This window comes from Pararge aegeria, chromosome 3 (genome assembly GCF_905163445.1).
Source record: "Pararge aegeria chromosome 3, ilParAegt1.1, whole genome shotgun sequence".
Lineage (NCBI taxonomy): Eukaryota > Metazoa > Arthropoda > Insecta > Lepidoptera > Nymphalidae > Pararge > Pararge aegeria.
In genome coordinates, this window is record NC_053182.1 from 17,660,795 (window position 1) to 17,687,720 (window position 26,926).

At 35.9% G+C, this 26,926-nt stretch overlaps 1 protein-coding gene across 1 annotated transcript in view; it reads right to left on the reverse strand.

Moving 5' to 3' along the window:
* Positions 1–384: 384 nt before the first annotated feature.
* LOC120637222 (zinc finger protein Gfi-1b) overlaps positions 385–26,926 on the reverse strand; it is a 98,642-nt gene continuing 72,100 nt past the window's right edge. Inside the window, exons 5-6 of the mRNA XM_039908941.1 lie at positions 1,719–1,973; positions 385–649 (exon numbers count right to left, since the gene is read on the reverse strand). Coding sequence (XP_039764875.1) covers positions 564–649; positions 1,719–1,973 — 341 coding nt within the window. The 3' untranslated portion in view covers positions 385–563. The remainder of the gene's footprint in view (positions 650–1,718; positions 1,974–26,926) is intronic.

Here is a 26,926-nt window from a genome sequence, read left to right on the forward strand (position 1 = left end):
GAAATGTCAAGTTTAGCTAAGTTTGGTAACAATTGGTCCAAGATGGCCGACGCCGCAAAATGGTGATATTGAATGGAAGCAGGCGCTACTTTGCGGAAATCCATGATATATACATACTTAACAATTATTCATTGTAAAGTCAACAACTCCTGAGGATGCTCCGGTTTCGGAGCGAAACGTGCGTAGAGGGTAAATTGCCGAAGATATGTTTGGTGTAGAGTATTAGGATTGAAAAAATTATAAATTACACCATACAGAGTCTCCTGCTTTTCGCGGACTCTAGTAAATTAAGCTTAATTTTCATCATATGAAAAATTGTGAACTAAATTTTTTACATTTCAGGTTTGACTCACCGAGTGCACAATATTAAAAGGCGCCGTTTTTTTTGTTTGTTTTGTTTATTTAAGTTATTTATTATATTAGGATGGATATAACTTAAAACAATACGAACTCTTATATAGGTGTCAGTATGCGTAGTTATAATTTAAATATCATCCAGGAAATTAGTTAACTTACAATAGATGGTTAATGCCTTAGCGCCAAGGCGCAAAGGCAGTTGAAGTTCAGGAGGGTAACGGTTGCAGTGGAGGCACCGTGCTGCTCATTCTGAAGTCGGGCTGGCGAAGATCGGGATGTGGTGGACGCATATCTGTAGACAAAAATATCACATAACATATTATCGTAACATTCAATAGATTTATTTTGGCACATAAATATTACATGGACTTCGGTTACACTTCTCTAACTTTTCTAAGTTACGTGCGTTTTGAGTAATTAAAATTGCACTTGCTTCAACGGTGAAGGATAACATTGTTAGGAAACCTGCATGCCTCAGAGTTCTCCGTAATATTCTATTCTCCTTTTGTTTTCCTTATCCTAAGGTTGCCTGGAAGAGATCGCTACAATGCGATAAAGCCGCGTTTTGAATACTTCTGTCTGTGTTTTCTTTTATTCTTCTTCTGTATTTTTATTTGTGTGCAAATAAAGAGTATAAATAAATAAAATACAGGCGTGTGGCGTTACACCAATCCGCAGCGTGGTGGACTACGGCCTAAACCCGTCTCATTGAGGGAGGAGACCAATGGCCCGTAGTGAGTCGGTAATGGGTGGATGTGATGATGATGATGATGATGAAATATTCGATTTTAATCGAGCATCGATAGAGATAGGGTTTATCACTATTGTGTGTTTTCTATATTAAACCTTTTATATTTCGAGGATTTAAAAACCCATGTGTGTATTTATTTGTGTGATTTTAGTAAGTAGCGTATTTATATGTTCTTGTGTGCCTATTTATTGTATCTTCTGCCACGCATCTATAGCTATTTCTTAATACGCCTTTGGTTGCCTGGAAGATATCGATGTGTAGCGATAAGGACTTTCTACCTTATCCTTGTTTTGTATTCGCATTTTTTATTTAATTTTTGGTTTCTATCTTGTGTACAACAAATTTGCGTTCATTCATTGAAAGCGATACATAGAACATGTGGTTTTGTCTATTACAGACCATTACAGACTATTGTTGCGAATTTCATTGAACGATTTCCTACAAAAAGGAGGATATGATCTATTTTTAGATCTAAAGTATTATACATATTATACCTATATTAGTATATTATGTAAGACTTGTACAAAATCTAAACTATTAATGACCAATATGGACGGTTCAACGTGGACCAAAAAAGCCTTGTGTGTCAAAAGTATAGATTAACACTTACCTATCCGGTCTCCGACATGCATTTCGGGTGGATGCATTCCATGCACGTCCGTATGCGGCGGCATATGCTGTGGCGGTCTCAAGTCCGCGTGCTGAGTCTCCCGATGCCGCCTCAAGTCCACTTTCCTCTGGAACGCTCGTCCGCACAGGTCACAGGCGAATGGCTTGAAGCCAGTGTGCTTGCGCGAGTGGGTAATGAGGTTTGAGCTCTGGCTAAACGCTTTACCGCATACTTGGCATTTGTGTGGCTTTTCACCTGTGAACAAGGAAAATGGTATTAAAACTTTTTAAGTAAATCCACCTACACTATTTTGACGAACTCCCTGGCAAAGGTGGTGGTGTGGTTTTAAGTGGCAGGTCTCACGTTCGATGCCGGGAAGGGTCAATTTGGAAATTTATAATTTCTGTCTTCTGTCTAGTTAGGTGCCAGGCTTCAGTAAAGTGTGGTAACTATCCATAGTTACCACACTTCGTCGATTTACCGACCGGTACGATATCGCGGAGATATCGATTAGGGGTATGGGTTTAATACACCTAAATACCATCGACTTGCCTTATAATGTAATCAATGTATTCATTGGTTTTGAATGTAAAATTGCATTTAAAATATAAAAAAAACAAGTGTGTAAGTATAAAATGAATATAAACAAAGAAATAAAAAGATATTTACTTTATGTAAGTGTGTTTATATTATTTTTTTAACAATTTAAAATAAAGTTTAAAATAAATATATTTACAATTGTAGTGTTTAAATTTAATTTAAGGCAAACCAAAAAACTTGGGTACTTTTGTTTATTAGTAATTAGGGCTTTCGGGATAAATATTATCCTCTATATTATTTCAAGTAATCTCGGTAACAATTGTGATTAATTGATCACCTATTCACTTAATATAATAATATGTCACAAAGATATCCACAGTAACGCCGCATTGTTTCATCAAAATAATTCAGGATAAAAAATAAATAACACAGATAAGACGACGATTTATTATATAACATATAATATATAATGTCTTATGATATTAACTGAAAAAGTTACTGTGGAAATTTTACATAGACATGTATTATATTATATTATATAACGTATTATATTATATTTTATGTTATATAATATAATACATCATACATGTCTTTAAAACTGAAACTAAATCATTGCACCGTTACTGTAAATATCTTACAATATACACAGTAACGGCGCAATGTTTCATCAAAATAATTCAGGATAAAAAATAAATATCACAGATAAGACAATAACTAAGAAATAATCATGATATAACGAATCCATGATTTAAAGGTCGCTATGTAATCTGAACCCCTGATAGCAGAGTATCGATCCGCTGACACGTGAGGCTGACTAAAGATGAACCTAACCCCAGGGTTGGCAAAAGCTGATTATTATTTATTATTATCAATTATTAATACATTATATGTGCATGCATAAAAATATATATATATACGAGTAAGTATATATGGAATTCTTAGTAATAAATAAATTTAAATTATCCAATTCTTAAAATACATAATCATGTTTTATTTTAGACAGCAATACGAAAGGCCTCTTCAATTTTTTCCCCACCACTGTCTGTCTTTTGTTATAATTAACTGCAATTCACCGGATTTTCGTATTATTTCGTCAACCCACCTTTCTTTCCTTGCCAGGTAGTTGCTCCATATGCCAATTTTTTCTTTGTCCATACGTGCAATTTGATGCAAAAAGGCAAATGCTGATTACGCTTATCACATGCACGAGCGATTGTGATTTTGTCTTGCGTGTTTCTAATGTTCACGTCAAATGAATATTAATTTTTAAAATTAAATTAAAATGTAATTAGTCATAAGAAAATTACTTTCTCATGGCACTATATATTTTTTTTAGTGTACAACGAAACATCCGGTATACGTTATTCTATCAAATTAATATGAAAGGTCAACAGTAACATTTGACAATTGAATAAAAATTACAAAGTTATGCCCATATTATGATTAATGCAAAATTCAAAAAAATTCAAAATTCAAAATTCATTTATTTCAAGTAGGCCTAATATAAGCACTTTTGAAACGTCAAGTCTGTATGTTTGTAGTGATTCTACCACCGTTCATATAATAAAAAGTTCTTTGCATAAAACAAAAGTAGCCCACTTAGTGGCAGCCCTAAATGTTCAGATATTCCACGGCCGAGTATATACACACATAATCTGTGCAAAGTCCGGTTTTTATAAGTATCACTTATAAAAAATCTGGCGAACTACTTATGAAAAATTATAACAGAGTATTTCATTACTGTGCCTTGTTCCTTGGCTGCAAGATTCGGTATTTAATTTCTGATTTAATTTTTGGTGACGTAAGATTCCAATTTTTCTATCATTCGGCTGTCGAAAATTATATAAACATACTAGTTATACCTATCTATTAATACAAAACATTACATAATATTAGATTTTTAATAACGAGATGCTGTGATAAGTAACCTTTAAAAAAATTTAAGACAAGAACTGATTTTATAACAACTTGCTTGTAGCTTGTTTATATAAAACGAAAGTAATTGTGTTAGTGGCAGCCCTGGAATCTCTTCCTGTACGTAAGCTTTGCAGTAAAAAAATTTAACATTTTAAATTTGTATGTGAAGTTGTCAAATGATACCTTTTAGCCAAATAACATAGGTAGGTATTAAGTATCGCTTGGTGTCATTTAAATGAAACGTTAGTAGTACAAGTGACAGGTCTATATGTACCTACGTTAAATTTGTATAAAGTTGTCAAATGATACCTTTAAGCCAAATAAAATGACAGATTTACAATAAGTATTAAGAATCACTTGGTGTTATTTAAATGAAACGTTAGTTGTTTAAGTGACAGGTCTATAGGTACCTATGTTAAATTTGTATAAAGTTGTCAAATGATACCTTTTTGCCGTCGAAATAAAATAACAGATGTACAATGAGTATTAAGAATCACTTGGTATTATTTAAATCAAACGTTACCAGCATTAGTGACAGCCCTGAATATGCGGATATCGCACGTCCGCGTATTAATACACGCCCGTAATCTGTGCCAAGTCCGGCCCCGCATTACGGATTCGCCGCGCACTCTCCGCCGGACTACAAAAATTTATAGAGCGTTATATCCGCGACCATTACCAGTTTATGTATCGTGATTCCAGATAAGGAATTTAATATCGCCCCTTTTGTTCTGGATTTCTTCGCCTGACATTCTCTTTATAAATACTAGATAAGTATCTACAGTAGATACCTACTTAGATAATCGTAGGTAACGAAAGACACCCACTTATTCGCGGCAAATGGTTAAAATAAAACCAGCACGGCTAGCATAAAAATTTATCTTCTCCCACAGCTTTATCAACTCTCAGGGAATTGGCGCACAAGTGAAAATAAAATCCAAATTATATATGTGTGATAATAAACGGGGGTAAACTTCTACTATTCCTTGATCCAGTGCTTTGGCAGATGGACGCGTTAATTCATAGATCAATATAGATAGATCAATATATCCCCGATATATCCCCAGGGGATATCCCTGTCAGGGGATATAATCGGGGATATATTTTTTGTGTTCTGCCTGTGCAGCCAAAAAAAGATGCAGGCAAAAGATTCAAAATGGTTCTGAAAGTATAACTTAGTGGCATTAATACGACGTAGTCAATTCTTAGTCCGCGGTAGTTCTTGATTAGGTATTTATTCTAAGAGATCGCGCTGATTAATTTGTAAGTAGTCTTAATTAGTCATCATTATCTACCTCGTTTCTCATAAGAGAGACTGTTTTAGAGCATATACCCACCACGCTGCTCCAATGCGGGTTGGTGGGCTTTAACTACCATTACCACAATTAACTGATAATGACCTGGACCGACTATCTTAACCTCCGAGGCACGGGGGCTGACAGACTCCGGTTGTGTATCGTGAATTCTTTAATAGAAAATACACAACAACTTCTATAACTTAGCTCGACCCTGGATTCGAATGCATAACCTCATGATAATTGGTTGAACATGCTAACCACTAAACCAACGAGGCAGTTTCATTATATGAATATACGTGCGTAATATTATGTAATGCAGCAATCACAGCAGATATGTACTGCAATAGGTATACATAATGTTATAATGTACAGGAAAATGGCAAACGCCCAATGCCCGCGCAACCTCCTATCGCGAGCACAAATCACGGCACCGAATACCGATACCTAGCAATTAGGTGCTGCATTTCGGAAAAGGGCCGCGGAGTCCGTCAATCAAGGGGTTTGGCGACTGGCGACTTCATTAGTGCGACAGAGTGGGCTATACTCGTTTTTATCCCCGTCTCTGTTTCACATCAGTGTCGCGTTGGGAGACCAATTTATATCCGTCGTGCCATTGGCCGTGATTGCGGCGGCTCCACCCCAGCGTCGCATAGCAACGGGAGGGGGGTACCCCTCCTACACCACCCCCCACCCCGTTATGGATCGCAATTTTCCTTTGAATTGGAAATCAGAGTTCGCAGCCCTCGTTAGTCGTCCATCTTTTGGAGCAGATTTTTTAGTGAAGATGTTCCTTTTGCGGGCTTTTGTATTGTTTTGGGTTGTATCTTGCTTGGATGCAGATTGGTGATGATTGTTTAGGCTCAATACTTATGGCTCGTTATTCACAAACATCCAGAAGCGTAGGTAGTATCTATATAATTATATAGCTTCACTAGCGGACCCTTACGACTTTGAACGCGTAATAATATAATAAAAAGATAGACATATGCTGTCGCGGACTTTTTTTTAGAACATTAAAAGGGAAAAAACTTTGTCTTACATTTTTTTTTTTTTGGTGAAATTTTGAAACATTCTTCATATCATTCTGCGTGATGATATATAGCTTATAGTCTTCCTCGATAAAGGGGGTTTCCAACACTAAAAGATTTTTTCAAATCGGGCCAGTAGTTCCTGAGATCATCGCGTTCCAGCAAACAAACACTCAAATAAGTACACAAACTCATCAGCTTTATATATTCGCATACGATTTGAAAATGTGGTACCTACTAAAGACACGGTGCCAGTTGAAGTTTACTTCTGTCTACCTATAGGCAGTGGCGTACAAAGCAGGCAGATGGCATAAACTTGAAAAATCCTTCCTCTTTATGAGTTATACAAAAAAATTTAAGGTCGGCAGTGCTTCTGTGCATATATGAAGTGCACGCCAATGGGTATACCGAGGCTATCACGTATAATATTTCTTTAAACCCTCAGTAGTACCTATCTACAAAACTACCCTTTCCCTATACCCTTACTTTTAAATAATCATGTGTATGGTATTAGTATTTATTTATTTATGTATATCCTTAGTATACTTACAGCTAGCCAAAACGTATACTAAGACAGTTACAGATGTACATTCCAAATATATTAGTTCATTTGTCTGAATGTAATTTAGGAACTTAACTAAACTTATATAAAGTACGTCAATTTGTTGGTGCTGAGCAATCATATTATTAAGAAACGAGAGCGCGCGAAATGTTGGAGCATTTCGAGCATAGTGCATACGTAACGAATCGAGTGAAAATAGTCGTAATCTTCCCCTGCAAGATTTCTTAAGCATAGATCGATAGGGTCGAAATATCGACGAATTCAAAATATTATCGTGGTATGTACCCGTTGATCTATGCTTAAGAAATGTTGTGATTAACCACGTGTTCGTGATTTACCACGAAAATCTTAGTTTAAAATCTTTAATTCCCCTGCAAGTTCGTACCGTTTTACCAGGCACTCGCACAGCTAACGAGCATTTGCTAAGTGCGTCTGGATTGTCAACCTTATTGTTAAGATTATGATACACTTGTCATTAGATAACTTTCTAACCTATTTATTTAATCCTAGATAGAACACTGCACCACTAACTTAGATAACTAAGTGCGTGGGTAGGTACAATTGTCAAACGTTTAATAATTTATACAAAGTTACATCCAAAGTGTGTTCCAAAGACAATATTGAAGCCGCGGTTGGACCATAAACAAAACAAAGCAACCATTAACACAAGTTGTAACGATCGTAAGTCCACCAAGTGCGTAAAATCTTCGAGTCCCGAGACTTAACAGTGTAATTACAGGCGCGGAGGGGTGCGTTAAATTGTGTTCTCGGTCTTTGCGACCCCGAAGCGACGAAGGATGTATTTAATTGTTGAGAGTTCCAGACACGCTGTATAATATGCCGTAGGACAAAAGGGAAACATCGTTTTTGAATGAAAATCCTAGGGAAATTGTAATAGGAAACTAATATCCGTTTTCACTAACAACGTCAATGGCGATGTAGTTTGAAACGCCTTATCTAAGAAGATTTCTAGCCATTAATTAACCTTTCAGTAACAAATGATTAGAAGCAGGCGTAGCAAAGCTTAACTTGCTATACTCCGTGAATAGCAGGAGCATCTGTATGGTGTAATTTATAATTTTTTCAATCCATATACTCCACACCAAACAGATCTTTGGCAATCTACTCGCACGTTTCACTCCGAAACTGGAGCATCCTAAGGAGATTTTAACTTAACAATTATTCATTTTCATACTCTTTCAGTAATCGATTTCCACTAGGCAACTCAGAACCTAACCTTACCTACCTTGTCCATGGTTCATCATCTAAGAGTTGGTGAAACGTTTTTTTTCTCTAAGCATCATCCAAATCATTACGCATCCGATTTATTAGTTACCTAGGTTTAGTGAAAACGAGCATAAGAGAGTTTATCGCAATCCGCTGCTATTATATACACATTATTTATCCCAATAAAACGTAAGTGCCGCGTGCCTTCGAATCTTTACGTTTTTATCTAACCTAACTTTAGATTTTGCTTAAACTTAACAAGCGCAATTTTTCGTAAGACAAAGGTACCTAATATATAACTTACTCTTATGTCGAATTACCTATTGTGTTTTTTGAAAGGCATAATTAATTAACCGATCCGGCCGAATAATTTGTAAATATCTAAGTAGGTACCTACTGGTGAAATGTTTTTTTTAACACACACTTCACCATCTAGTCCCAAAGTAAGCGTAGCTTGTGTTATGGATACTAAGATGACTGATAAATATTTTTATGAATTGACACTGAAATATATTCATGTTCATCAAACATATTACACATATTTACCAGTTGTGGGAATCGAACCCACAGCCATGGACTCAGAAGGCAGGGTTCCCCAATGCGCCAATCGCCCGTCGAAACGTACCTATTTTATTTAGGCTTCGTGTTTTCAATCGTCATATTAAAACTAGTAACCCCTAAAGGGAAGACGTTTAGCCTAGTGGTTATTGGTACATAAAGTATAAAGAAAGCTATCATATGGTCTATTATAGCTTGGAAGTTTCACAGATTTTTATAGTGACTCGTTATCAAGCGACATAACCGTTAGGATTCTGTTGTTTATTAGACGTAGTTATGACTTTATTGCTTTTCATTTCTTTTTTTAGGATTCCGTACCTAACATTTTCTTATTTATTGTGATAGTTATTATCGCTTCCATTTCCAAGTTGTTATTTTATGTATTACTAGCTGTACACTGCCACGCTTCGCTGAGGCACATTGTGATTGAATGGTTGAGAAAAAAAATTAAAACCAATCCTTGATGCGTATTATATATCATGCTAAAATTTCAGCCCGATCGGTGCAGAACTTTTTGAGTTTTTGAAGCGTACACAAACCATCATAACATTTTTATATACATAGATTATTATGTAAAGTGTATGTAATTTATTTTATCACTAGTTATAAACCTGTTGCATTATACCGTTTTCCCGTACTTAATTCTTCCATCAAGGGTTGTCTGTAAGAGATCGCTTAAAGCGATAAGACCGCATTTGCGAGTTGTATATACTATAGTGGCGTGCATAGAGGGTATGCAGCTGATATAAAATGAAGAAAATCCCCAGTACGAGTTATAAATACTTAAGAGTAGGCTAAGCCTATCCTTAAGTATTTTATAACTGGAAATTTTCTTTATTTTATATCATTTGCATACCCTGTGCATACCCTCTATGCACGCCATTGGATATATATATATAATAAATATAAATAAATAAATATACTACGACAATACACTCATCGCCATCTAGCCCCAAAGTAAGCGTAGCTTGTGTTATGGGTACTACGATGACTGATGAATATTTTTATGAATAATATACACAAAATATTTATAATATACAGATAAACATTCATATTCAACTGAAAAATATTCATGTTCATCACACAAACATTTTCCAGTTGTGGGAATCGAACACACGGCCTTTGACTCAGAAAGCAGGGTCGCTGCAAACTGCGCCAATGGGCCGTCAAATATATTAGTTATTTCTCTTTCTCTCTCTGTAATTAGGGAAAAAAAGACTTTATCTATCTATTCAGTTACATTGTTGCACCAGGGAGGTCGTCAAATAGAAAGTAACGGGGACATGGAAGTGGCGTTCCTAAAAAGTGGAGCGGCTCCGTGCATTAGACATGAAGTTCTGGTTGTGATTGAACGGAGTCGGGCGAGCGATAACCGTAAATCCCGGATATACGAAACCGGGAACCAGTCTGGGGCGGACTGCCCTATGCTGTTTCAAGTATACCGTTACCCGCGTTTATTCCGAATTTATAAAAATACTCACGAGTACCGCTTTAATTTCCTAGGATACAAAGTAGCTATTACTCTCCGTCCTTTCAACAAACTCTGTGCTAAAAATCAATCTGATTGGCTGCTTAGTTAAGGCGTGACGTAAGGACAAACACAAAAACTTTGGCATTTATAATATAGGTAAGGATATTTGCAAGTGAATGTAAAAAAAACTATACCTAGCAAAAAAATAATAACTTCAGATGGCCAGGCCGAAATGTTACCCTTACAAAATGATCCAATCTAAATCCGATCTGAAAATAGTGTGAGGTGTGGAAATGATAGATCAGAATACAGTTGGCACTTCCCTTCTCTTTTTGCAGTGTCGTATGAGGCTAATGGCATTTAGCGGAGCACGGGCAGCAGCTTCCTGCGTGCTACTACTACCGGCTACTGCGATAAAAGGCAAACCCTTCCGCTTGGTAATATCTTTAGTGCAGAAGTAGAGAAGTAGTACGCTATTGATGATATCTAAAAAGATGATAAATTTAAAGATTTTTAAATAATGACAGTGTATATTTGAAAATTAAATGTATATTCATAAAACATTTCTAAATGTTCATAAAACATTTCTAAATTTAAGAAAAAATGTGACTGCAATAATGCAAACATTAGAAGTAAGAATAAAGTTACAGTGCAATATACTAGGTTACATAAAATTCATAATTCGTTTAAAGGAAATTACATACAATTCTACAATAAACTAACCATTGACATCTTGGAGATGTCTCTTAAAAAGTTCTAAGTTTGTTTAAACGTAAGCTTATAGAAAAGTCCTATTATAGTATAAAGGTCTACGTAATCGATAAAAAAGCTTGAGTGTGAATGATTGCTCTAACTAGGTTGCTCTTCTAATAATTTTAAATGACAATGTGAGATGGTGATAAAAAAACACCTAAAAACTAAACATTAAGTTTGTTGTGGGCTTCTTCTGATCAGGAAGCGTTTGGAACCCTCGTAGCTTTAGTTTTAAGTTTACGAATATGGTTATCGCCATCATCTCACTACCGTGTACTACTCATGTAATGTACGCATCAAAAGTGACACCTATGGGCCTAACCATCTACGTATAGTTAAGCCGGTAAAGCGATGTTAGCCTAGTACCTTATTATGTACGTTTTGGGGATTTTTACAATTTGCTTTAACGATAAAGGAAAACATTTGAATACCTGCTTCCCTAAGAGTTCTCCACAATGTTCTAAAAGGGTTTTAGGCTTCTACGGCCCAAACCCTTCTCATTCACAGAGGAGACAAATGGGTTACGATGAACTATGGTCATGCAAAAGGAACAATCTCAACCAGATTGCCCCAAATCGTAGTCGTTATCGGGGCCGTTACGAAGATATTGCCAATAAAACTGACATTAATATAATTACCAAATTCAGCCCTCCACTCATCTGCACAGCGTCACATGGGGTTTTATGAAGACGTAAATTAAATAAACCACTTCCTCTACGGGGCCCTGATTCCTAATTATGACGAAATGTATTTTGTGACATCGAATTTGATTTTTTTTTTTTAAATAGTAAGTTCTGAGTTTTCTGAGATAAAAAGTCTACAGGATACAAAGCTGTGCGAAAATTTATTTGCTACCGTTTTCTTCAGTGATCGTGGTTTTTCTTCTGATTTTGATCGTTAAATAAGTGAACATTGCATCAATAGAACGTTAAATTTAATGAAAACGTACGTACACAACGATTATAATAACTTAGGTAGATTATAATAACCTATCTATGTTTTACTGAGACATAATTCCTAATAAGTTTGTTTCTTTTATTTTTTCTTAATGTGCTAAACAATAGTTGATAATCGCATAATATTTCCCTAAACTATAATAATAATAATAATAATTTATTTTATTTCATATAGAAAAATGTGTACAGCAGTAATCTCCTTATGGACTAGACACAGTGACACTATTAATTTTTTCACAAAGGAATGCTTTAACACTCGCACTAGAGTAACTTGTGTTACGCCACCTTCCTTCGGACACATTACAACAACGTGAAATTAGTAAAATACAATCATCGCGATACATAATGGATAAAACAATTTTTTTTAAACTTATACTTTGTACAATACGACAATTTTTCTCACTCACTGCATGAAATTATAAGGTCATCGTCAATAACGTTTAACTTACTCTGCATTTTTGAATTAATATTCTAAACTGCCTATCCTAAACTATATTTTTCTCTATCAAATGATAGAGAAAAATATAGTTTAGGATATGTCGCTTGTCTTCAAATTATTAATAACGTATTACGAACTTAAATAGATATTTAGAGAGTATTTTAACAAATCGAACGTATTAATAATTTGGCATGAAAGGAATTAAAAGAACGATTATTAAGAAATAATTCGGCATTAAAGGAATTAAAAGAACGATTATTAAGAAATAATTCGGCATAAAAGGAATTAAAAAAAAAAAACAAGTCCGTCCCTGGTCTCATCTGCACAGCATCACATGGATTTTTATGGCGGCGTGCTTTTGCGGGCTTGAATTAAATATCACCCCCCACTTAAAGTGCTTCCGAGAAAGATTTTACGAAATATGGTTTTAGGCTAAATTAAAAATACGAGTGAGAAAGAATCTTCAAAATTGTGTTTAGGTACAACCACACAGCATAGTGAGCGGTTTGAATGACCCAGTATTTAAACCGATTTTACTCGAGTATACTTAAGTAAGTTTTTTTTATATATAGGTATAATTAAAAATTAAAAATCAATGTAAATTTTATATATTTGTGATGAGAAATAAATGGCTTTTTTATTTATCTTATCTTATATCTTTAAACGAGCAATTCTTGTATATATATATAATTGGAATCTCGGAATCGGCTCCAATGATTTTCATGAAATTTAGTATACAGGGGGTTTCGGGGGCGATAAATCGATCTACCTAGTATTCATTTTTAGAAAATGTCATTTTATTTGTGTTGTCCGGTAATAACCGATTTGGTGCAGACGAAGTTGCACGGGTAAGCTAGTTTATACTTAAGTAAGTACAGGTACGTACGAGAATCAACAATGAAGAGAATCAGATAAGTTCGCGATAAAATATAGGAAACCCCGGCCCCACCGTTTTTTAGCGTTAAATTATTAACCGTAAGAATCCCTCGAATTATTGTTATTACCCACAAACCGAAGCTACAGATTCTGTAGGAATACATAGAAAGTTTTTTGTCGGCTCATTATAAATCCATATCCATTCCGCAGCCTATTAATGTCCCACTACTGGGCACAGGCCATAAGAGAGATGATTTTAGAGCATAGACCCACCACTGTTCCAATGGGGGTTGGTGGACGCTATTGAACCTAACTGCATTATTTTAGCATCGAAAGGCAATGGGGTAAACGTTACGTGTGGATTTTGAGAGATAAGCGAACGACTTTTGCTCTATTTGAGAGTAACAGATTCATGTTGACCTTATCATAATGACCCACAATATGGAGCGTTCATACCTTTAACAGTCGAAAATAGAATTACTATAAGTGATACCACCTTTGTTACACAAATTTAAATGACTTGTACCTTTTTTCTCTTGTATTTATTTCTGTTTTGTTTTTGTGTGCAATAAATTATTTGTTATAACGACGAGAGCTAGGTTCGATAGGAAATGCTAAACGTCGGTGGATTATTAAATCGAAAGTAGGGATGATAGGCTAGATTTGCCTTTTTTTAGTAAATGAAGAATAGATAGGTTATTGAAAACGGCCGTTAGACAACGATCCGTTTAAAATCCTTGTAGCCAATGTAATTATTACCATCATCCCACAGCAGTGGAAAAAATTCTATTTTTCTATGCATCAAAAGTGCCTTTTTGAATATATAGATCTTTATTTGCATTATACACACGTTTACATAGATGCCATTTAAATATCAATTATGAAGTCACAGGTACTGCCATTAGCCGGCGTGCAAAGATGTCAAACCATTGATTGCAATTAACACATAGAATAAATACAAAAAACGTGCAATTTTATTTAAAAAATATGGAAAGTTTTGAATTTTGAAGTACCTTAGTATAAATTGAACTATAATTTTCAAATTTAATTAAATGTTCTGTTTTGCATTCAATTCTTTGTTGCGTTTCTCAGTAGTAAGTGTCAGATAGGTTTAATAAATTTCATATTATGAGCTTTTATGCGTAGGTATACCCGGACTAGTAGTACATTGTAAATTATTTACAAGAATGACTTGTGATACTATAATGCATGCGGTCATAACGTGTAACCGTTTACCATGTGACCCATTACGTAAAAGTTGTCCAATAATAATAAATAAATTTATACTAAAGCAATTGAAATTATTTGAGTTTTTCGAACCTATTTAGGTCAGGCTCACTTCTAGCTCAACTTTTAGTGTTTAGGTTGGTAGTAAAGCAAGAAGCGCTTTAGTGAACATAAATAAAAAAGCGCTAGAACTTAATTCCAGTAAGCACTCTCGGTACAGCTGAAAGCGCTGCAACGCTGCACTTAGCGGTCTCAGCTGGGAGATTAAAAGTGCTCTCATTAGAGCAACATAGGTACTTCGTTGTAGACTTATGACATTGGTTGGGTGACGTTGTAGACTTATAACATTAATATCGTGATATGACAGGATTCGATTTCAGTATGCAACATATAACGATAACAGTTTGCATTTTTCTTTTGTAATTGTTTGCTTTTTTTTTTTAATTTTTGATTCATTTGAATAGTCTTGAAGCTCGTCATTAATATTTTTGTTTTTTTTTTATCCAAATCTGTTTACTTATGCTTGAAGGAAATGTCAGTATAAATTCAACAACGTTGTTGTTGTTAAGTAACAACAATAACAACAACAAGAACTATACAATGGATAATTGTTAAGTACTAACAATTATTCATTGTACAGTCAACATCTCTTGAGGTTGCTCCGGTTTCGGAGGGTTTCGGAGGGAAACGTCCATTGCCGCAGATCTGTTTGGTGTGGATTATTATAAGTATTGAAAAAATTATAAATTACACCATATAGATTCTCCTGCTTTTCGCGGAGTATAGCAAATAAAGCTTAATTTTCATAATAACCACCACACCACATAAATTTGTCTCACTTTACCAGTTTCTTAAGTCTTAGTCAATGTACACTCAATAGATCACAGTTCGTGTGAAGTGTGATGTGACATCGCCGAGAGCACACAATTTTCGTGTTGTATGCGTAGCTCTCAAGACAAGATTGCTTAGTTTCCATTTTCCATTACAGGCTCGAGTCTTGCGGAGTGTACAGCGAGAGATTGGATTCGCCCGAGTTTATGTTGGCGTGGTTTGTTTGCCTCGCTAGAATTCCGAAGATTGTCCTTGACGAAAATTCTGGGTGCTCCAAGGGCTTTCTGCTTTTGTGTGCTCAAAGATTTTTACCTTGTGAATCTATATTAACGGCGCTACGAACCTTAATTAAAAACCCTTAATCCTATCGATCTAAACAGACATCGTCATCATCAATTAACGTCCCACTTTAAAGATGAAAGACGGGTTAAGTAAATAAATAAATAAATATATTACAATAATACACACATCGCCGTCTGTCATTAACGTAAGCGTAGCTTGTGTTATGGGTACTAGGATAACTGATATGATGAATAGTTTTTATGAATAATTTACATAATATACAGATAAACACCCAGATACTGAAAAGCAATCTTATTGTTGTAATTGAACGCTATTTATCTATGGTGCTTTGATTATGGAACAGACAGGAACTGTATTTCTATAGACAACCAATTCTTCCTTCCGTAATCTGTCCTATTTTGTAATTATTCTTCCTACTGTCTACTTGTCTTTATTGCAACCAAGATATGTACTTAATACTTTCCGAGTATTATTTTACTCGGAAAGTATTAAGATGATGATGACTCTCTAAAGAGTGTTTTCTCCACCACGAGCGATAAAATTCTAAGCATATTCTTCACACAAATTCTTTTTCATGTGTGGGTATCGAACCCAAAGCCTGAGACAAAAAAAGCAGGGTCACTGCCCACTGCGCCACTCGACCGTCACGCTGCTCCAATTCGCGTTGGGGGGCTTTAACGAATATTGTCACAAGTTAGTGATGATAACCGGGACCGACGGATCAACGTGCTCTCCGAGGCAAGGGGTCGATACCGCTAATTTCCTAACTCGGAGTTAGGTGGTACTGAAAATACTTAAACAGAAAAAATTTATAAATGAATATATATATTTTTTTTTTTAATTTTCCGTGTGTGTACACCTGTACAATAAAAATTTATTCATTTATTCTTTCAAATAAATTTGACGGCCGATTGGCGCAGCGGGCAGCGACCCTGCTTTCTGAGTCCAAGGCCGTGGGTTCGATTCCCACTACTGAAAAATGTTCGGTGATGAGTATGAATGTTTTTCAGTGTCTAGGTGTTTATCTGTATATTATAAGTATTTATGTATATTATACAAAAAAAATATTCATCAGTCATCTTAGTACCCATAACACAAGCTACGCTTACTTTAGGGCTAGGTGGCAATGTGTGTATTGTCGTAGTATATATTTATTTTAAATAAATATAGCGGCTATACGCTAAATAGAACTGAACGACTCGTTGTGTTCATAACGATTATTTGTAAGTGACGGTGTTCACCAGTTTATAACCATTGGCAACGCTATGGAGCTTTGTTTTAAAAATTCAAACATTTAAACCTGTTTTGAAAAGTCCTATCGAATTTAGTAAAGTACCTTTTTGAAGGATATTATTTAACTAGAAACAGTGGTGAACAGTAAGAGATACCAAACTTCCGCATTTTTGGTTGAAGCTGAGAACTTCGTAATAGAAAAACAAAAAATGTCCGCTCGACCAAGAAATCGGATCCAAGACCTAATATAATCCGTAGTTGGACTGGAAAACTGTAAAATTATATAAAAATTTATGTCAAAGAATACACAAACAAAATGTTCCTTTTAATCAACTATTCATTTCCCTACTGCAGCTAAAAGAAGTTTTCCTTAAACAGAGTGTAGTCACAACATTAACACCGGTCCAGCATAGTCATATAAAAACATAATATATTATTATAGCCCCCACCTCCCCAGTTGGGAGGGGGGTCGTGGGATCGTAAACCGGGATTCTCGGCGAAATCCGCACTTCACTACCGACCCCGGAATCACGCCTTGCCTGAGGATTTGTTGAAACGTATATGTGGTATATACGTATCTACTGAGAGAAACTTGGAAAATCCTTTAAAACAAAGCGTCAGTAGTTGGTTATATAAAAGTAACTCATAGGTCATCTGCTGCTCAAATAGCTTGCGGTAAACCTACAGGCTTTTTGGGGAACTATTTTTGTACATAAATAGGTATTCAGTATGTATGTAGTTATTTAGTCAAAATTATACACACTTTTTCATGCGTTTGGGCTCTTTTTGTTCTTCTCTCTCGTCCTTATCTCGTAGCGTTTCAAGCTAGTCCAACTAAACATATTTTGATGATAATAATAAGGGTGATAACAAAATTGTAGGTGGTGATAACAAAAAAAAAACACCCGGCTAATTTTGTTGTGGGCTTCTTCTTAGACCAGGACGCGTTTGGGACCCTCGTAGCTTTAGTTTTAAGTTAACGAATGTGGTTATCGCCATCTCACTACCGTGTGGTTCTTATGTACGCATCAAAAGTGCCACCTGTGGGCCTACTTGAATAAAGATATTTTTGACTTTGACTTTGACTTTGGTGGACAGCTTTGCGGGCTCTCCGAGGCACGGCGATGACATAATCAATTTCCTAAAATAAGTATTATAATTATAGGTACAGGTACCTTTATGAAAATTGAACCGTAAAAACAGATAAAGTACAAAATCAAACATGCAAAAGTCATTAAAAAGCATCGCTGTAAAAAAGCGATATACGATATGAAATACGAGGTTCAGAGGACGCATATAGTGGTGGGGTCCGATAAATCACCCCCCTAAGTGGCATTTACACAACACATATCTTTTCCGACTGCGGAGTGAATCGTAAACGTCTGTGAACCGAACGTTTGTGAATTGTGACCTGCACGAATACCGGAACGTGTATAAAAATGGTACAGAATAAGTATGGAATAGGTAAATGAAGAACCGCACCTACTATTTTAGTGGTCCTGAAATAGATAATTTTTGGACAGCCGATTGGCGCAGTGGGCAGCAACCCTGCTTTCTGAGTACAAGGCCGTGGAATCCTACACCTGGAAGATGTTTGTGTGGTGAACATGAATGTCTTTCAATATCTGGATATTTATCTGTATAGACAAGTACCTATTGATGTGTATTATATTCATAAAATATTCATCAGCTATCTTAGTACCCATAACACATGTTATGCATACTTTGAGGCTAGATGGCGATGTGTGTATTGTCGCTGTCATCATCATATCAACACATTACCGACCCATTGCAAGGCACTGGTCTCCTCACACAATGAGGAGGGGTTAAGAACGCCACGCTGACCCAATGCGGATTGGTGGACTCCAGACACCTTTTAGAACAGTAAGGAGTACTCTCAGGCATTCAGGTTTCCTCAAGATGTTTTCCTTCACCGTTGAAGCAAGTTATATTTTGATTGCTTAAAAAGAACAGTTAGAGGTTAAGCCGAAGTCGTACCCACTGAGATATCACCGCATCCAATTATCAATTTTGAACTTTAATAAGTGCATATTGCCAATAACCGTGGCTTAAACTTGTATGTAGTGAGACCTTAATTTCGAAAAGCACTTAACGGAGTTGCAAGTTTTCGCTAAGTAATTCATGAGATCCCAAGTGCATGCGGTGTTCATAATGCAAAGCATCACCTGATTCTACTGAATTTCTCAAATTCAGATTTTATCCATAAAATATTAAAATAACAATTATTCTTCAAATATCTACTTTAAAGGCACATGGAAATCATAATATTTTTCTAGATTTTGCTTTATTTTATTTAAACAATAAACTTACTTCATTAAATTTGTAATTTAAGTCTCATAATATATTAAATCATTTATTTCCCTCCGTATTCATTCTCTTCTATTCTCTTCTTGAGCGGGTGAAGATAATTATCTACACCCATGTGAACCCAATAATAGAATATCAGCATAGTAAATAAAAGCTGTATTTGACAGTTTGACAGTTCAAAAATGGGAGGGCTCCGATCGTCACCAAACTTTACAGGATTACTCGCCAGGTCAATCCGGAGATTCCCTGAAAGCTTCATTTTCACACTTTCTCTTTTATATATATAGACTACTATCACTCGTTCGGAAAACAGAACTGAACAGAACTGAGTGAGAGAAATCAGAATGTACTACTATCACTCGTTTGGAAACAGATTCTACTGAGTGGGAGCCATCTGAAATTTCAGCAATTGCTTTTTTTTTAAATCTTTATATTTAAAAATTTATCCCAAGCCCTATAGCCCAATTCTAAGTCTTCGCCTGGTTCTTTAAAAGTTCGCAGACGCATTTTATATGCAAAGATAAATAGGTACATATAAGTACTAAACTGCCGGCTGGTTGCTGAAATATTTATTCTTTTCAAAAGTTATTTCTAATAGTGAAGTTAACAGTGTCGATTATGCCAAAACATATGACCCATTACCGGTACTGGAGTGGTACCAGGGCACGGTTCTCCTCTCACAATTAGAAGGACTCCACATGTCTTTGAAAACATTATGGAGAACTCTCAGGTATGCAGGTCCTCACGTTGTTTTTCTTCACTGTTGAAGCAAGTGATATTTGAATTGCTTAAAACGCACATAACTTAGAAAAGTTGGAGGTGCGGCTGGGATTTGAACTCGCCCCCTCGAAAGTAGGTCAAAGTCCTACGCATTGGGCTTTATTATATACCTAGTTATTATATACCTAATCATAACACTATTCCCCCTTAATTATAAAATGCTATTCTTAATTCGAGAAATCGTCGAACCCGAAATAGAAATAAAACTTCAAGCGAACATCCCCGTGAAAATAATCGTCGAAGTTCCCTCCGAGAACTAATAAGATCCCACACGCGTTGACAGTTGACAAATTCGTTAATTCCACACCCCGGGCCCCGGACCTGGGTCGCTAAGTATCTCACATCGTCCGAGGGAAGTATGGGTATATACGAACTACTTCTTTGGAATCTTTTAGATTTGTTGGGTAAACTTTTCCGATAAGTATCTTCCAGTTTTAGGGTGCGTTCTCACTAAGCGATGAATTTTTGTAAAAGCTGATTACTTTGAGGTGTAAACCTAAAGGTGCAGAGGATGTAAAGAATGTGCCTAACTTACATAATAAAATTACGTATACACGCATATACTACGGCTTTGGTGCCAATTCTGTTGTACACAAATTACAAAACTAAACTAAATTGACATGTATAAATGTGGAACCCTTTTCACTATTCTCTGTATCGCTCGAAGATACTGTAAACATGCAGCTTAGGACCGTGGATTTTGGAACTTCAGAAGACCTATGTCTAGCAGTGTTTGTCAATTGGTTGAATTTTTTAAAATACACTTTAAAGATGTATATACAACGTGTATATGAAAACCGAAATAATACGTCACAAGCTTAAGAAATATACTATTTACTTTTTCTGAGATCTATCTGTGAAACCGAAACGCCAATAGTTTTTAAGTAAACCACTGCCATACCTTTTCTGCAAGAAATCAGATACAGCCCTAACATCACATGCAAAATTAAAGTCACTTTATTAAGTGCGCCTCGCGTAGCGTAGGTACTATGCACGTGTCGATCTTTTATCTTCAATAAGGTTGTCAGATGTGAGCACTTAAAATATTTTGAATTCGTTTGTAAGGAAAAACAAAATGTGCTTCTTTTATGATTTAATATTTTTAAAGAGGGATTCCTTATGAAATATACTTATGCACCCTTCAACAGTATTTCGTTATTCAAACTATACAATATTCGTTATTCAAATAATTTAACAGAATAGGCACCAGTCTAGTTGGATTGTGCTTTGACTAGCTACAGCGTAGGCCGTAGATGTGCTACGAATTCGAACAACTGCCGCGGCGTCGCGCACGTCAGTTTATACTTTATCGGTAGGCTGCCCACAATACCTATAATTGATAATATGCAGAATATTGTCAATATTATTGACAAGTGTGCGGGCAGCTTCTTCTTCGACCAAACATTTCACATACATGGTGTTTTTATGTTTTTTGCTGCCTGAACATATATGTGAACACATGCTTCAAACACCATATATGTGAAATATATCGTAGAACCGATAGGCATCACAATGCACCGTTACGTTTCTGATATCACTAAATGGATACAAAGGAAATGCGTTAATAAAACAAAACCTATTCGCAGTCTGTAATCAAGTGGACGCCCCCGTAACATTGCGCGGTCAAGTATGCAGTAAGATTGTCCCGGCGGGATTGTCCCTGGATTGCTCTCAACAATTCCAGAATGTTCCAGTCACTTTGCTTATTGCGATATATTTGCGACGGCCGCGCTGGAATTCGGGATTTTCGGACAATCACCGGACGTTTATCGTTATTGTGTACATTGATGTACGTTGTAGCTTTCTATTTAATGGACACTCTCTATTTTGTTCGTTTGAATACCAATAGAATATAGTTTTGTCTGTTTTGGTAAGTATTTTAGAGAGTCTAGAGTTAGTTGAATCATTGCCATATTAAATTTAAAGATTTACCCGCCATTTTGGTTAAGCACGTGTGGAAGAATTTAAAATTAAATTTAAAACATCGAAATATTTCATTTTAAGTATCGGTAATTTTTGATTCATTATATTTACCTCAAACTAATGAAAAGCCTTTAAGATTTTTTGAGTAAAACACATATTTGTTGCTTGTCACTTTGATTAAACCCGCTTGCTTTTCTTTAATAAATTGTTTTTGGACTATGACGACACTACGGGTTTTGCCTGAAAATTAGCTTCGTCTTTTACGAAGCCGTTCTGAGTAATGATAATGTAATCTTCCTATTACAATTTTCTTTTTTGTTTTTGGACCAATTTTATTTGATTTTATTTATGAGTATCTAATTATTGCTTTAGCGTAAACAATAAAGTTAATGTGAACCCTTCGCCATTTTATAATTGAATTACGACCACAAGTTGAATGCGATGTCGCCTAGCTAATCTTAAACAGGTAGTGCTGCTTTTATATTAGGATTAAAAGATTTCAAAAATTAACCACAAACAAGAATATGTTTTTTATAAACAAAAAAAAACAAGTTGCCGCGTCCAATGTTTCACAGCCCCGCAAGCAGTATGGCCGGCTCGTGTGGAATGCGACAGTCACCTCCCTTATTGCGCCGTGACAATTGATGTTTGTACTGCCCACTCTTTGTCACCGTTTCAATCCTAGTTTTAAAAGCGGGCTTTAGTTTTGGAACGACCAGAAAGCTCGACGTAGATAATTAAAAAAAAAGAATTATGAGGCACTAGTTGCCGATAGCTACTTCTTAAAATGCTGAAGCGTTTGTAAATGTTATTTATTTCTGACTATTGAACTAGCAGTTGCGAAAAATCACGTTGATCTCGTGCTCTGTGAAATACAAAACGAAAGGACATGATTCCGGGATAAAATTAGCCTTTGTGCTATTCCAGACTTTTTTTAATATATCGCTGTGCAAAATTTTATCCAGATTCAGCCGCTCTGGCATGATTTAGTAACAAACAGACATCCTTCTTAACTTTCGCATTTATAATGTAGGTATTAGTAAAGATAATGGAGTTTTTGGCATTCCGAAATAGATGTTTTTATTACCTATTACCCATTTTTGAATTCTAAGCGGCTGAATGGGTCCTATTTAATATTAAGAAGATCTGTTTAAAATCTGATAGCCAAAACTAGTAGGTACGTGCCAAAAGCAATCAGTGTAACTTTTACCCATAAAATTGGATCTTTTAAATTATGAATAAAAAAAATAACTTATTTACAACAGACAGTAACCCCTATTCACAAACCTTTATATGTAGAGCCTTATAAGTTTGGCTAGTTGACAACTGAGCAATATAAACATTGCCGAGTGCCACTGAGTATTTACGAGTGCTCTTCACCCAAACAAGTGGTAATTTTTTCGTCACACGCCCCCTCCGTTGGTAACTTCGAACAAGTGAACAATCAAAACAATCAAGTACTTGAGCATTAATTTTACGAAAAGAGTGTAATATTTTTAAGTCATAATATAACACGATGACAAAATGAATTGCCACTCGACCACGCGGAGACAATGCGAGAGGGCTGGGCCCATCATTTAGTCGGATTATATTTAACACCCGTAATAAAGCTAGTTTTGTCCATTTCAGACGCTTGCATATTAGTAATAGTAATTTTTTATTATTATTAGTATTATTATAATGTTTTCAACGTCATTACAGGGTTAAATCAATGCAAATTTCTTATTTCTGAGAATTTCTTGACAAAGAAGTCTAATTTCGGAATCCATAGTCTAATAAGTGCAAGTCTCTTTTACGCAGCTCTAATGCAAGTTATCGAGCTTTAACGTGTAAGCAAAAACCTGGTCGCTCAACATGCTTTTCGTATAATCGACGGAACTGACCGCTATACATTACCTTCCAAAGCTCATTTCTGGTGCAGGAACAATGCCTCTTACCAGTCAGGTGATAGGAACACTAGACTAGTACTAAAATATCTAGACAGAAAAACTTTTTAACATCATCACTATCAACCCGTTACCGGCACGCTACAGTTGTTTCTTGTCTTTAAAAATTAAATGTGCTTGCCGGGAATCGAACTCAGTCCCAAAGAAAGGCAGGATGACGTCCTAGCCCGTAGGCTATCGATGCTTTTGTAAAAATCAATGCCTAATAATTATAACTCGGCCAAGAAACCGAACCTACCTTTTGCTCTGTAATCGAACATACTAACTCGTCATCCGCAGCCCATTAACGTCCCACTACAGGGCTCAGGCGTCAGAGCATAGACCCACCATGCATCTCCAAAGGTTGGTGGGCTTTAACATAACAATTCAGTTATTATTACTTGGACTGACGGCTTTAGAATCCGTTCTCTGAGGCGCGAGAGCTGACACCGCTAACCTCCTAACTCCGGACTGGTAACGAAAACGCTTTAATAGAAATTTGACAAAACTGACCCCGGATTCGAACCCAGAACCTCGTGATCCGTAGTTGAACATGCTAGCCACTAGAACAAAGCAGTAATTTACTAACTACTGAACCAATAATGTAGTAGCATCATAAAGCATCATAATATAACACCCCCAACATGAATATCAAATTCATATTCAATTCAAATAATTTGATACCCTACACCGCTAATCCCGACTGCGAGCTATTACCGGAATCCAATATAATACGATGACAAAATGAATTGCCACTCGACCACGCGGAGACAATGCGAGAGGGCTGGGCCCATCATTTAGTTGGATTATATTTAATACCCGTAATAAAGCTAGTTTTGTCCATTTCAGACGCTTGCCTATTAATAATAATAGTCTAGTTTTTTTTTATTTAGGCTAAAAATAATGGATACAATAATTACATGAATGCCCTAAACTGTACGGAAGGAAAACAGTGATACTATATTATACTAGCTGTTGCCCGCGACTTCGCCTGCGTTTGATTTTGTTTTTAAAGTATTCAGTATCGCTAAGCTATGAGTGTAGTAGTATATCATGTGAATGTCAATTAATTATAGACGACTATAATTAAAGATCTAAGCTATCCGATCTTTTAAGTTGGACCAGAGTGTTCACGGTGTGCCAATTTAATTTAAAATCGGTTAAGTAGTTAAGGAGTCCATCGCGGACAAACATCGTGACAGGAGATTAAGAGGAATAATCTTAATATATATATATATATTAAGATGAAGACAAGTTCACGGACACAGAGCGGTACGTTGCACGACGTCTATTTGCATGCCCTGTGAAGTGTTTATTTGGTTAAAGGCAATGGATATCCACTTACATACACACGTATTAAAAAAAAATTCTAAATTATTTTATTTCAAGTAGGCCACTTTTGATACGTCTGTCTGTGTGTTATGACTCTACAACCGGTTTGAAAGGCATTCTAACGAGAAGAAGCCGGCAAGAAACTCAGCAGTTGCTCTTTTCCAATATTAACTCAATTGTATAATAACCTCGTTGTAATAAATGTGTTTTAACACATTCTTTAAAAACCCTTAGGAGGTCCATCTGCTCGGTCTGTCAATTATGCATCATCATCATCATATCAAGCCATTACCTATAGGGCACGGGTCTCCTATCCCAATGGCAGAGGATTAAGGCCGTCCACCACACTGGCACAGTGCAGATTGGTGGACTCCACACACCTTTCAGAAAACTATGGAGAGCTCTACGGGCATGCAGGTTTCCTAACGATGTTTTCCTTCAGCGTTGAACGAAGGGAAATTTTAATTACTTATAAAACGCACATAACTTGTCTACCACGCTGGCCCAATGCAGATTGGTGGACTCCACACACCTTTGAGAACACTATGGAGAGATCTCAGGCATGCAAGTTTCCTCACGATGTTTCCTTCACCGTTGAAGGAAGTGACATTTTAATTACTTAAAAAACGCTCATAGCTACGAGATGCATGCTAGGATTCGTACTTGGCCCCGAAAGTGAAGTCAAAGTCCTACCCACTCGGCTATCACCGCTCAATGATTACTTTAAAAAAAAACTTTGATAATAACCTGCTGTTACAAGAGCGAGCAAGATTTCGATGAAAATTTTTTAATAACTTATAGATTTATACAGTTTAGAAGTGAAGTGGTGTAAGTCTAGTGTATCAGTGTAAAATAACCTAAACAACTAGTGACATATCGAAGGGTTATTAACTACTTTGAAAAGGGTTTATGGTATGACATTATGCGTTGTAAATCAAATGCGACAGTATGGGGTGCATCGCGTGGATTATTATATTTTAATAACGAATTATTTGAACAATGTTACTACGTTTTAAATAAAATTGAAATAATATTAAGTTTTATAGAGCGACGGCTACAAAATTCAAATAAGGAAAACGGAAACGGTTGGTAAAAGTAACCTTGTACCACCTTTTAGTAGAGGGAATAAGTGCCACCTTTAAGGAGAGGAGATTACAAAAGCAAACACGATTACGAATTATCACGAAATATCGATCACGTCCCACTGCTGGACATTGGGAAAAGGTCTCCCCAAGTAAGAAGACGAAGATAGTAGAGGTTACTGAAAATATCCGCGAGGTGTATATATTCAATAGGTAATGTTGTCTATCATCTTAGACGCCCCTAAACCTCTCACTACACTCAGGATTTTAGATAATATTTAAATTATATCTTCACGCTTGGAATTTGTCCTGGCGTAGCGTAAGACGTTACATAATAGTTAGATTAGATAGTAGTAGTTATAAGCAAGGAATTTATGCATTATAAACATAATTCAAAATTCAAAATTCATTTATTTCAAGTAGGCCCACTTTATAGGCACTTTTGATAAAAGAACTAATAGGTCAAAAAAAAACAAGTTAAATAACCATAAGTTCCACAAGCTGTTAGTTAACACTGCACTACTTGATCAACAAGCTGACAAAAAAAGAAATCGTAAACAACAATTATTTTAAGATCCTATTCAAAATAATTACATATTGTTTTTTTATAACCCCATAC